We start from the raw sequence: 14,291 nt of genomic DNA, 5'->3' as shown, positions 1-14,291 counted from the left end.
AGAGGTGCCAAGAATGCACAGAAGATCTGTAGAAAAAAGATCTTCACGACCAAGATGATCACGATGGTGTGATCACTCACTTAGAGCCAGACATCCTGGAATGCGAAGTCAAGTGGGCCTTAGGAACCATCACTACGAACAAAGCTAGTGGGGGTGATGGAATTCCAGTTGAGCTATTTCAAATCCTAAAAATGATGCTGTGAAAGTGCTGCAGTCAATATGCCATCATATTTGGAAAACTCAGCAGTGGCCACAGGACTGGGAAAGGTCAATTTTCATTCCAATCTCAAAGAAAGGCAATGCCAAAGAATGCTCAAACTACTGCACAATTGCACTCATCTCACACACTAGTAAAGTAATGCTCAAAATTCTCCAAGCCAGGCTTCAGCAATTCGTGAACCGTGAACTTACAGATGTTCAAGCTGGTTTAGAAAAGGCAGAGGAACCAGAGATCAAATACCCAACATCCACTGTATCATCGAAAAAGCAAGAGAGTTCTAGAAAAACATATTTCTCTTTATTGACTATGCCAAAGCCTTTGACTGTGTGAATCACAATAACCTGTGGAAAATTCTGAAAGAAATAGGAATACCTGACCACCTGACCTGCCTTTTGAGAAATCTGTATGCAGATCAAGAAGCAACAACAGACTGTTTCCAAATAGGAAAAGGAGTACGTCAAGGCTGTATATTGTCACCCTATTAATTTAACTTATATGCAGAGTACATCATGAGAAACGCTGGGCTGGATGAAGCACAAGCTGGAATCAAGATTGCCAGGAAATACATCAATAACCTCAGATATGCAGATGATACCACTCTATGGCAGAAAATGAAGAAGAACTAAAGAGCCTCTGGATGACAGTGAAAGAGGAGAATGAAAAGGTTGGCTTAAAGCTCAACATTCAGAAAACTAAGATCATGGCATCCAGTCCCATCACTTCATGGCAAATAGATAGGGAAACAGTGGAAACAATGGCAGACTTTATTTTGGGGGGCTCCAAAATCCTGCAGATGGTGACTACAGCCATGAAATTAAAAGATGCTTGCTCCTTGGAAGAAAAGTTATGACCAACCTAGACAGCATATTAAAAATCAGAGACATTACTTTGTCAACAAAGGTCCATCTAGTCAAGGCTATGGTTTTTCCAGTGGTCATGTATGGATGTGAGAGTTGGCCTATAAAGAAAGCTGAGCACCGAAGAATTGATGATTTTGAACTGTGGTGTTGGAAAAGACTCTTGAGTCCCTTGGACTGCAAGGAGATCAAGCCAGTCAATCCTAAAGGAAATCAGTCCTGAATATTCATTAGAAGGACTGATCCTGAAGCTGAAACTCTAATACTTTGGCCACCTGATTCGAAGAACTGACTCATTGGAAAAGACTCTGATGCTGGGAAAGATTGAAGGCGGGAGAAGGGGACGACAGAGGATGAGATGATTGGATGGCATCACCGACTCAATGAACATGAATTTGAGTAAACTCCGGGAGTTGGTGATGGACAGGGTGGCCTGGTGCGCTTCTGTCCGTGCCGTCGCAGAGTTGGACATGACTAAACTGAACTGAGTATTCAAAAAAAGGGCACACTCAACAACATTTTCCATGTTTTAAATGAGCACAATGAAGTTTCAAAAGCAATATATAGCTTGTTGAACCATGGAGAAACTGATACTTTTAGTACTGATAGTCTGGTTAATTTGTTCAACATTTTCTGGAAAAGAGCCATAAAAATGTTCCATAAGAGAATTACCTGGTGATTCCGTTGTTAGGATCCTGCACTCTGGCTGCCAAGGGCCTGGGTTCAGTTCCTGGTCAGGGGATTAAGATGGCTAAAGCCTTGAGGCGCAGCCAAGGGGAAAAAATAATGTTCCTTGGAGTAAGCTTAGGAAATGTTATGAAAGAAGAAAAATTGTCAGTCTACAAATATTCTGTTTACAACACTATGTATAATAGTGACAAGTTGAAACTAATTTAAATGTTCACTGGTATGAGGATAATTTGCTGTATGATAAATTCGATGTTTTCATTATCATTAAGTAATATGAGAACAGTGATGAAACAGGAGGAAGAGTCTGAAGAATACCATATTTTATTGAACCTCAGATTTTATTGTTTGTAAGACACCTTTATTTTATGAGCCCTCAAGAAGGAAACACTCTGGCATTTAACCTTTGACACAGTGTCAAATGACATGTGAATTGTTCATACCAGTTTCTTGGTGGTTTGACAGGTCTCAATTTTTGGCGGTTTCTCTTCCTTTCATTTATATTGCTTAGCATGAATTAGACAGTCTTTTCAGAGGCCATTCCAATAACAACATAACACAGTTTTGTCTCTTTGTGGAAATCCTTTCTTAGGTCTTATAAAGTGGTTGTTTTCTCCCCCTGCAGAAAAACATGGAAGTGTAGGCATTCTTCCATCAATGAGTTTTTGCTTCCACTAACAAATTTGCGCCTTACTGTTCTGTTCCATGCCTTTCTACATAAAAATATAACCTTTTGTATAAACTTAAAAAAAAAAACACTTTAAATAGAAATTAATAGGAACAGCACAAACAGTGCACGTGTTGCGGTTGGACCAGCAGCGTAGCAATAGCGTTCACAGGAGCAGGCAGTGGCAGCTGTGTCACTGGCTGCCAGTGGTTGGAAGACACATCGTGATTTCAGAGATGTTAAATGTGAACATATGTTAGTATTAAAAATGATGAAATAGGAAATATGAAGAGTAAAAAGTTTTACATTCAATTTAATATTATTAAAATGTGTTGCTAAAAGACAAAAAGATTATTTGTATTTGAGTTTTTCAATATGAGTGAGACTTTATAACATTTCTGGTAAAAGTGCATCTTGCTAAAACTGTAAATCAAAGGGATTCTGTTTAACATCATAAATATGTAAATTTGCGAGAAAGGTAAATTTCCATAGTGTATATATACATTTTATTAAAAGATATTTTCCATTTATATTTTAGGAAACCCACGGAAACATATAACATCTTTGAAGAAAGCTGTAGATATGACTTGCCATGGAGAACCATCTCTTTATAACTCCTTAAGCATGGCTATGCAGACTCTAAAGTTAGTGTTTTACACTTATTGTTTATAATTTATTTCAACATTTTTTGAATGAGTTAAGTTGAAATGATAATGTTAATATGCATCTCCGTAAACCTAACTATAATGAAATTGTTATTAAGAGAAATACGTAACATTATTTATAGTGTATAGTATGATGTTGGTTAATAATTTTGATTTTACGTTTTAGTTGCTGAGGTATATCCTTAAAGATTTTGGAAAAATATAATTAAAGATGTAGCAATATTACTAGTGGAGAAGAAATAACGATGAAAAAATTTTTTTATTGAAAATTGATTATATGTGGAAGTTAATGTGGTATAATAACTGAGTTTGTTGTATACTGGTTTTTGTTAACTAATTTTATAATACATCTGTAAATTAATAATACCACTTTTCTAGCAGTTTTAACTATGTAGAATATAGCTAAAACCCCAAAGAAAGTATTCAGTATAGTTAAAGCTTATATATTTTATCCTTAGATAGTCTATCCTGACTCAAATTTTTATACCTTTAAATAATAGACTTTTTTTTAGTTTTGAAGTAGTTGAGGAGGTAACACACACAATGAAGGTAGATACAATAGCAATATCCACAGTGAAAACTGAGCCTAACAATGAAAATTAAAGCAGGAAAGCTATAAATAATTGATAACATCACACCAAAAAGCATAGATATCTCTATTTAGTTTAGAGGAGAACAGTTCATCATATCTTAAAATCCTGTAAGCCATCATTTAATTAAATGGTGGTGGTGGTGCTCAGTCATGTCCAACTGTTTGCAACTCTGTGAACTGTAGCCCACCAGGCTCCTCTATCCATGGAGTAGTCCAGGCAAGAATACTGAGTAGGTTGTTATTTCCTGCTCCAGAGGATCTTCCCAGCCCAGGGATCGAACCCGTGTCTCTTGAATCTCCTGCTTGGCAGGTGAATTCTTTACCAATGTGCCACCGAAATGGTACACAGTCATTTATGACTATTATGACAATCACCATGAGGTTAAATTGTAGTCTTTAAAAAAGAAGTATGTTACTATTTTCAGGCCACATATGTGTACCTTAATGTTGATTCATATGGTATTGTCATACTTTCCAGTGTATACCTTAGACTTTGTATGAAACCAACCTGTTAGAACGTAAGCTGCATGATGTCAGGAACCTCACTGATCTTATCACTTTATCCTTAGAACTTGAAAGAGTATTCAGTAAATATTTATTGAATGAATAAATGAATCAGTGAATTATTTTTGTGTGTAGCTAATTTTAGAAAAACTGGTATTAAGGTTTTTAGAGTATACTCACAGTTCATTCCTTTGTGATGTTGAAACAGACGGGATTGTTCTGTAGTCTGTTTGTAAACCATGTGTACTTTTTTGTATCTGTACTAGTCTTAAGTTTTTTTAATTAATGTAATTTATTATACTTATTTGGAGTGTTTTTTTTTTTTTTTTTCCTTTTTTTAGACACATGCCCGGACATACAAGTAGAGAAGTCCTAATCATCTTTAGCAGCCTCACAACCTGTGATCCCTCTAACATCTATGATTTAATCAAGGTAGAACCAATAATTTCTTCATAATCAAAACCAGTTACAGCTCTAAAGAGAATTCTTTAGAGTTCTCTAAATTTATTACTAGAATTCTCCGAGTTTATTACTAGTTTTCAGAGCATTCTATTTATCAAGCGTATTAATTATTCTTTTTTTTCTTCCCTCAAAACTCTCCATTTACTTGGATTTTACGAAGAGTCTAAAGGCAGCTAAAATCAGAGTGTCTATTATTGGATTGTCTGCAGAGGTTCGAGTATGCACTGCACTTGCTCGTGAAACTGGTGGTATATATCTAGAATCTTCAATATTTACTCATAATCACTATGTGAAAAGTAACAATTTATTAGTTAAAATACTTTTATTGGTTTTTTAAAGCTGCTAAATTTAAATTAGTGTGTGTCCCAAAGTCCAAAATGTGGGTAGTCATATTAAATATATCACCAGTTGTATAACCAATGCAAGAAGTTTTTAGTAGTTATGCCAGTGTTTAGAGGAACCATTATAACTACTGGAAAGCTGGAAATTTTACTATGTGTAACACTTAGTGAAAATCTTGTTAATTGGCTTTAATTAAACTGAAAATTACAGTTATTGTCAGTGAAGTCAGTTTAGAGATGTTATTTAAATAAATATTTTGAAAAATGGTAATTTAACATAAGCATTTATTTTGAAAATGAACATTTTTAGATGGTAGAACATTTACAGAATCATATAGAAATTACAGATCATTCTTATGTCTGGAAAGCTCATGTTTCTTTTCTTTTATTCTTGTCTTGCTAGGCACGTACCATGTTATTTTAGATGAAAGCCATTACAAAGAATTGTTAACACATCATGTTAGTCCTCCTCCTGCTAGCTCAAATTCTGAATGCTCACTTATTCGTATGGGTAGGTGTTTATTTTGTGTTATTTAATTAAATAAAAATTTATATGAAAAATAAAGTACATAGGTTTGGACATTCCAAAATTTTAAACAGAAGTATGTTCTTATATAAAGTGAAAGTAAACTATGTCATGGACTCCTCTGTTGTGTCAGAAAGTATTTAAGAATTGCATTTTCTTTTTAAAATGTAGTATGTGTTATGTATTAAGTGTTGTTAAGTTAGAAAATATGCATATGAAACTTTAGAATCTGAGACCATATGTATGGACATATGGTCCTCCACTTCCCCCGTTTTACTCCACTATTAATTTTTCTTCTAACTGGAAATTGCTGTCAGTTTGACCATGCTCTAATAAATGTACAAAAGACAGGAAAGAGAACTTTTGGACAACTTTGTAAGCTTTCTGGTAGGAACATTTTTAGGTTTCTATTACTAGAATTTTTCTATTTCCTTGGGGGAGAAAAAGTAATATATTTTCTTCCATAAAGGATTTCCTCAGCATACCATTGCCTCTCTGTCTGACCAAGATGCAAAACCCTCTTTCAGCATGGCGTAAGTAAAAACCTTAAAACTGTTTATGATAATGTTTTTACATTGTTAATTCCTTCCTATAAGTTACAAATTAAAAAGATAGGCTTGAAATGTAATGACTTTTGTAGACAATTACTTTCTATGTAGCTGTAAAAAGGAGAGAGAACTATATATACTCCTGTAATATTACTGGCTAAAACAGCAGGGTAGAGAAAAGTGTGTCATATGCTACCGATCATCTAACAAACTGTGGAAAATTCATAAAGAGATGGGAAGACCAGATCACTTTACCTGCCTCCTGAGAAATCTGTATACAGGTCAAGAAGCAACAGTTAGAACCAGACGTGAAACAATGGATTGGTTCAAAATTGAAAAAGGAGTACGTCAAGGCTGTATATTGTCATCCTGCTTATTTAACTTATATGCAGAGTACATCATGCGAAATGCTGGACTGGATGGAGCACAAGCTGGAATCAACATTTCTGGGAGAAATATCAACCACCTTGAATCATTAGCTGAGTGTTGATGTGTACATTCCTATCAGGACACTCCTGGAGGCCAGAGAAAGAAGCACGGAGTGGAGCAGCAGAACAGTCCCTAGAGCTCACGTGGGCAGGGAACGGCTCATTCCCACCAGTCAGTGTGGAAAGGCCTCTTAATGTCACAGGCATTGAATGGAGTCCACAGTAATGAAACCGAATTTACCCTAGACTAGCAGCTGTTCTGGACAGCCAGAAAACTTAAAAGCAAGTTTTGGCATCAAACTATTTGCTTAAGTGTATTTTGGAAAAAGAAACACAACATATTTAAATCAATACAAAAAAAAAATCCGTCACCAAAAGCACAGCAAAATTCACAGTATCTGGCTGCCAATCAAAAATTACCAGTCATGCATTATAGACAGAGAACGAACTCATGCTTGCCAGGGGGAAGGATGGGGAGAAGAGATAGGAAGTGAGATCAACGTGTACACACTGCTGTATTTAAAATGGATAACCTACAAGGACCTACTGTATATAGCATAGGGAAGTCTGCCTAGTGTTACGTGGCAGCCTGGATGGGAGGGGAGTTTAGGGGAAAGTGGATATGTGTATATGTATGGCTGAGTCTCTTGGCTGTCTAGCTGAATCTATCACAACATTGTTAATCAACTATGATATAAAATGTTTTTAAAAAAGTTTACCAGTCATGCAAAGAAGTAGGAAAATATGACCCATAACAAGAAGAAAAATCATAGAATGGGAACATATTCAGAAATAACACAGTTGTTAGTAGGTAAGGTGTTAAAATTATTGTAAATGTATTCTGTGTGCTCAGGAAAATTAAAGAGTACATGAATTTGATAAGAGATAGGGAGGATAGAATAAAGACCCCAATCACATTTCTAGAGATGAGCAATACAGTGTGTTAGGTGAAAAATATACTAGATTAAGATTAATGGCAGTGAAGTGAAGGGAAGTGGAAGTTGCTCAGGACTCTTTGCGACCCTGTGGACTATACAGTCCATGAAATTCTCCAGGCCAGAATACTGGAGTGGGTAGCCTTTCCCTTCTCCAGGGGATCTTTCCAGCCTAGTGATCGAGCTCAGGGCTCCCGCGTTTCAGGCAGATTCTTTACCAGCTGAGCCACAAAGATTAATGGCAGATTAGTCACCAAAGAAGAGAAGTGAATTCAAAGACATTAATAGAAGCTATTCAAAACAAAACAGAGGAAAAGACAAATGTGAACAGAGCATAAGTGAGCTATGAAACAACTTAAAGGTTTTAAAGTTACAGTGGCATCCCTTGTTTTGCTTTACCTGCTCACATCTTTGTATATCACTTTTTAAAAAGTAATATTTCCTCCCCCTGCCCCGCAACAGGCATCTGGATAGCAACACTGAGCCAGGACTTACATTGGGAGGCTATTTCTGCCCCCAGTGTCGGGCAAAGTACTGTGAGCTTCCTGTCGAATGTAAAATCTGTGGTAAGAAACCAACTGTTCATTTTCTAGTAAATTAATATTGGATAACTTCTTACCTATATTGCTATTAAATATAAATATTAAGCTCTGCTTATCTTTCTGGATTTGATCTATTAAAAGAGACATAGGCTGTTTTTTTCATTGTGTGCCTAGTACTTCATTTTTAAGAATAAACATGGCATTATGGATGTTTCCTGGTTCTCTTTCCAGAAAAACTGTGCTCTTTAAAGACAGTGCAGTAGATCTAGTTGACGTTTTTGCTTCTCTTCATGAAATAAATACATATGAGAATGAAGAATTAAAATAATAGAGTTGTAGAACTTTATTTCATTTACAAGTAAGCACATGGGCCAAGAGAGATCACGTACTTAGTGACAGAGCTAAGACTCCATCTTGGAGTCTCCTTTTATGGCCACTGATTAACTAAGAAATGAATAACTGCAATCCTAGAAAAAAACAAACTTGAAAATATTTAGCCTAAGTTATATCATCTGACATTTCAGCCATCATCTTTGTGAGGTTTGGGTTACTAAATATGTCTTTCTGCTTTGTATGTTAGGTCTTACTTTGGTGTCTGCTCCCCACTTAGCACGATCTTACCATCATTTATTTCCTTTGGATGCTTTTCAAGAAATTCCCCTAGAAGAACATAATGGAGAAAGGTATATGAGTTTTGATTAATTTATACCTGTTTCAAGTGGTAAAGTTATATCCAAATATGTTGTTATTAACACTACATAAAAGAGTGTCATTCACTTGGGCAAGATTATTGCTACTACAGAAAATGAGATGTAGAATGCCTTGTTTATGACTGAAATGATTGAACAGACCTGGATCTCCAGAAACCTATTTCCCTGACCCCAGCTATATGTAGCTGGAGTGGTGGTGTGTTGGTAAATCAGCTCTCCAAAAAGAAAAAAAAGGCCCTGACTTGTAGCATTTGTTGATTTCTGTCGTATAAAACTGGAAGATTTATCCAGGGAGCCTAATATCAAAATAATGTAAGAAATAAAGAAAAGATATAAGATGGGAAAGAAATATTCAAGGATAATTTCTACTATTGAAGGAGAGAATTTTCTGGATGGAAAGGAACTGTCAAGTGCTTGACATATTGAAGGCAAACAGACTTGCACTAACATGTATCACTGTGAAATTTCAGAGTACACTGCAGCAGAACATTAGCCCTGAACATTTCTATAGAGGGAGAATGGGGTCACATGACCTGGAATTAAAATTGTTTGGCTTCTGGGACTTCACTGATGGTCTTGCAGTTAAGACTCCACGCTTCCACTGAGTGGGGTACAGGATTGATCTCTGGTCAGGCGATGGCACCCCACTCCAAAACTCTTGCCTGCAAAATCCCATGGACGGAGGAGCCTGGAAGGCTGCAGTCCATGGGGTCGCTGAGGGTCGGACACGACTGAGCGACTTCACTTTCACGCATTGGAGAAGGAAATGGCAACCCACTCCAGTGTTCTTGCCTGGAGAGCAAGAACGGGGGAAGCAGGGACCGGGGAGCCTGGTGGCCTGCCGTCTGTGGGGTCACACAGGGTCGGACATGACTGAAGCGACTTAGCAGTAGGAGCAGCAGCAGGGAACTAAGATCCCACATGCTGTGTGGTGCAGCAAAAAAAACCCAAAACATTGTTTGACATCTCGTGAACAGCACTGGATGCTGACATGGAGCAATTTCCTTCAAAATTTGGAGTGAAAATTATTGCCAACTGAATTGTATACCCAGCCAAGCTACTGTTTAAATGTAGGTAGACTAGAGACTTCCTTGGCAGTCCAGTGGTTAACACTCCACGCTTCCAGTGCAGGGAGCATGGGTTCAATCTCTGGTTAGGGAGCTAAGTTCCTACATGCTGCATGGTTTGGCCAATATATATATATATATATATATATATATATATATATATATATATATATATACATATATACATACATACATGCACACACACACACACACACACACACACACACAGGTAGAATAAAGGTATTTTCAGATTTGTAAGGTCTCAAAAAGAGACTTGCTTGGGAAGCTGTGGAAGAGATGACTCAAAGGAACTGAGAATGAGAATGAATGAAAGAGAATAGGAATATTTATCTAATCAAAAGTGGCTAAAGCAAACTTGTAAGATGAAGTCCCAGAATGACACTTATTTGTCAGATACGGAGAATAGTCAGTCCAGTTTGGAAAACGTCAGAATGCTCCAGGAGAGGTGTCACCAGAAGATGGAAACTATAGAATTCTTGATGTAGCTGAACATAACAATAGGGTATTTAGGCTTCTCAGGAAACGGTTGGGGCTGAGTAATTAGAACAAATAAGCTTATGAATAACATACTTATTAACTCCAGGAAAAAAATGTATTTTACAGAGAGGAAAAGTTGTATGGCATGGCTCAGCTGAATACGTCTATATAGTGATGATAAACTAAATATTTAATATTGTTTCATCTGGAATGATTTAGCTACAAAGAATTGAGAATGGGATTTGTTATGTGTGTACTGTATTGTATTGGTTCAAGATGGTTGAAAGAGAATTAAAATCTCATCTTCCATAGTGGAAAGTTCATAGCCAATGCCTATGAAAAGACCAAGAGCTGTGAGCATAGGTAACTGTCAAACAGTTAAAATTTTTGAAAGGATTTGCTCTGTAAATGAAGTGAGGGGTGGGTTGGGAGGGAACTGATCTTTTTTATATTAAGTTTGGAGAACTTTTAATTCTTTAAACCGTTCCTTGAAAATTAAGCCCTTAGGCATCCATTTTTGCCATAAATTAACCCCTCTCTGTTCATTTGGACTTGTTTCAGCTGTCTGCTATCTTTGGGAAAGTTGAAAAATAGTCATGAAAATTGTTTTCTCTAGAATCATAGTTGAGAAAGCATACTCATATTTAACCTTGATGTAAATAAGATTAGTTTGAGGAAAAATTTAAGCTATCAGATAACCTTAGGGTATAGTGTGGAATTTTCTTAAATTACTGGTATTCTTAATTATTTCTCCTAAAAATCATGCCTAAAGATAATTACAGTTGACCCTTGAACAACATGGATTTGAAATGCAAGGGTCCACTTACATGCATTTTTTTCTGTAAATACATACTACAGTACTACATGTTCCATAGCTGGTTGGATCCTCTAATGTGAAACTACAGCTATGGAGGGTCAGAGGGCCAGAGAGCCAACTGTAAAGTTACACTCAGATTTTTAACCTTGGGGGTTGACAGCCCTAAACTGCCTGTTGGTCAAGGGCCAACTGTACTTACTAATTAGAGAATTCTTGTTATTGAGATTTTCCTGAGCTATTTTAATGAGTAAATTCTTAACAAAATGATTCTTAAACTTTCTTTTTCAGGTTTTGTTATGCCTGTCAGGGGGAATTGAAAGACCAACATGTAAGTTCATGTGCTTTGTGAATATTAATTATTGTACAATAAATACTGAAGAAATGGTATTATAAGTTTTCAATAGATTGTTGAAGACCAAGCTCAAATCAGGTTATTCCTCAGAAGTATAGCAGTAGGTGGAGATTAAATGGGAGCTATTACAGACAGTTGTTTTACTTTGTCTTCAGTTTGCAAGCTAAACTGCATTTAGCTTGAAAGTACTAAAAGTTTTTTCTCTTTTTTTTTTAACTTTAGGGTCTCATTTTTTACTTTTTACTTTATTTTACTTTAGGCTCTCATAACTTATTTTGAAGTTACCATTTATGGTGGCCTCAGATCTTAAGAATATTCTCCCCATTGAGGAACTGAGAAAATATTTTTTAAAATGTTAACGGGGGCCAGTTTGAACATAGCAACTTATGTAAAGTTGCAAATAAGATAGGTCACTGTTTAGTTTTAGTTACATGTCCATGTTTAAAACTATACTTTATAAACTATATAAAATACTAGTAGAAAGGATTGCTTGTTTTATTTTACTCTCAGCATTTCATAAAACAATTTTATTTGGAATTCTCTTGTGGTCTGGTGGTTGATAATCAGTGCTCTCATTGCCGTGGCCCATCTTCAGTTCCTGGTCAGGGAACTGAGATTCCCATAAGCTGTGAGGCATGGCTGAAAGAAAACCAGTTAAAAAAATAATTTTATGAAGCTTTACATGCCTCTTTGACATCATTAGCTACATCTTCACTAGAATCACTGTTTGACTCATTTGATAGTTTTTAAGAATATAGCATCATTATTTCTGTGTTGCTTGAGTTTGATGATTTTTTAATCTGTGTATGATGTTGCCCTGGAAATTTCACCCCAAGGTGCTAGTATTTATATATATAATACTGATAGAATATTATTATTCTTTTTTCTTATTATTATTTTATTGTTTATTATATAAGTATGACAATAAGAATAAAAAATAAAATAATTTATATATTATATATATATATTTGTCTTTTGCCTTATTATTTAGTGGTTTAATTAAAAGAGGAATATAACTTTTATAATTCCCTAGGTATAACAAATTTCTGTTAAAACTTTTGTGCTCTTTTTAATTGAATCACTCCAGTAACCTATCGAAGTATTCAAAGCTAGCACTAATTTCAAGCTCATGTGTCTTCCCCAAATAATTACTTAACATGAAGTAATCGAGAGTATCCTATAAGTCAAGGGACTTTAAGGACTCAGAAACAAAATTATTCCCTCAGTTCTAAGGAATAATTTTTTGGAAAGAAAGAATTTCCATAGGTTTGAGAATATATAGTACATTGGAACTAATAAAGCAGGTAGGTGAGTGGGGAAAAAGTGATAAGTACATGAAAGAGCAAAGCAACTGGCAAGTCTTCTAGCTATGCTGTACTTTTGGAAACTACTTTTTAAATTCAGGTTTTCTTCTTTTTATTGCAGGTCTATGTTTGCAGTGTGTGCCAGAATGTGTTCTGTGTGGACTGTGATGTTTTTGTTCATGACTCTCTTCATTGTTGTCCTGGCTGTATTCATAAGATTCCAGTTCCTTCAGGTATTTGATTCCAGCATGTAATACACATTGAATGTATTAAAAAGAAATTTGCAACTGTAAATAAAATGATTCTTTAGTAGAAACTCCAGTTAAAACACGAAGAACAGTTTGAAAGGAAAATCTGGTTTCAGGAGCCTGTTGCTTTACAGCGTCCTCTATAACGATTGGTTAAGTTTTCACTTAATGGAGTCTATTGAATACCAGCATTTTGGTGGTTTGTTATCTGATTTACCTTATAGTTCAGGTTAGCCTCACTAAGGTTCATACCCAAGGACTGTTTAACTTAATCCTCCTCAACTTTCCTACTCTGGGTCATCAGAAGAATGTAGGTGCGAATGTATGATGAGGTCAGGTTCAGTGAAGGTGTATTGTTGTAGGCAGAAAGGCAGAACTCTTTTTAGGGTGTACCCTTTTGAGAGTGAATCAAATTTCCATAGCAAAGTAAGTTTATTTTACATTTACAAACTTTGGTCACTCTAGACTGAGTTTCATTATGATATTCATGATTTTATAAATAATAAGTCTTAGTGAAGAACATTATCAGTAAATACAGTGTAATCCCATCCTGAAGAGTCTATTCAGTAAGTCTTGGGGGGAGCCCAGGAATATGCTTTTTTTTTTTTCAGTTATACATACATATATATATATTATTTTTCAGATTCTTTTCTCTTATAGGCTATTAGAAGAAATATGCATTTTTAATAGCACATTGTGCACACACTTACTAATAGACATAATTAGACATAAGTACAGATCTTTCTCCCAAGAGTCATACTCTCTGCCTAGACCCAAATGGTTCTTTACTAGCAAACAGATTTCAGCTGTAGGTAACCAGGTAACTGCCAGCTTCCTTCCTTCTGCTCTGTCCACAAGAGGTATCAGTGGCTTGAAAGAGATGCCTTTAACATAATCAGAGTATCGTATCTCCCTCTACTTGAATTAAAAGAAAGGGTATGAGTAGGCACCTCTTGAACAGTTACTTGGAAATACATTAGACACACACCCACACTACTCTATAATATCTATAAAAGGGATATTGAGTGCCTTTTGGGCCAGTTTTATCTCTTATCTCTTTATCTCTTTTGGGTTTTATTAGTATGATTGACATGGTTAAGGTGAATATTTTAGTTAGGCTTAAGGAGGAATTTCCAGTCTGAAAATTATAGAGAAAATCCTAGCTTGTTTAAGATTATAGTAATAAAAATGACGATCTGATAACATTGTTAGCTCTGGCCTTAATTTCCCTCGTGAAACACCACAATATACTATAAAAATGAAGGAAACTATTCAACATTAGAGACCTTTGTGAGCAGTATGTCTTTCTGAGTTCTGTTGT

The 14,291-nt window shown here is 35.7% G+C and overlaps 1 protein-coding gene across 5 annotated transcripts in view; it reads left to right on the top strand.

The window, feature by feature from the left end:
- GTF2H2 (general transcription factor IIH, polypeptide 2, 44kDa) overlaps positions 1-14,291 on the top strand; it is a 30,904-nt gene that overhangs the window by 8,386 nt on the left and 8,227 nt on the right. For 4 of the 5 annotated variants that reach the window (XM_024981256.2, XM_059878699.1, XM_059878698.1 and 1 more), the window contains exons 8-16: positions 2,970-3,075; positions 4,534-4,624; positions 4,815-4,902; positions 5,399-5,506; positions 5,991-6,054; positions 7,895-7,998; positions 8,555-8,657; positions 11,355-11,394; positions 12,844-12,955. In XM_024981256.2, the coding sequence (XP_024837024.1) occupies positions 2,970-3,075; positions 4,534-4,624; positions 4,815-4,902; positions 5,399-5,506; positions 5,991-6,054; positions 7,895-7,998; positions 8,555-8,657; positions 11,355-11,394; positions 12,844-12,955 (816 nt within the window). 5 annotated transcript variants of the gene reach the window in all.

This window comes from Bos taurus, chromosome 20, assembly GCF_002263795.3.
Source record: "Bos taurus isolate L1 Dominette 01449 registration number 42190680 breed Hereford chromosome 20, ARS-UCD2.0, whole genome shotgun sequence".
NCBI lineage: Eukaryota > Metazoa > Chordata > Mammalia > Artiodactyla > Bovidae > Bos > Bos taurus.
This window is presented reverse-complemented; position numbering and strand designations above follow the sequence as displayed.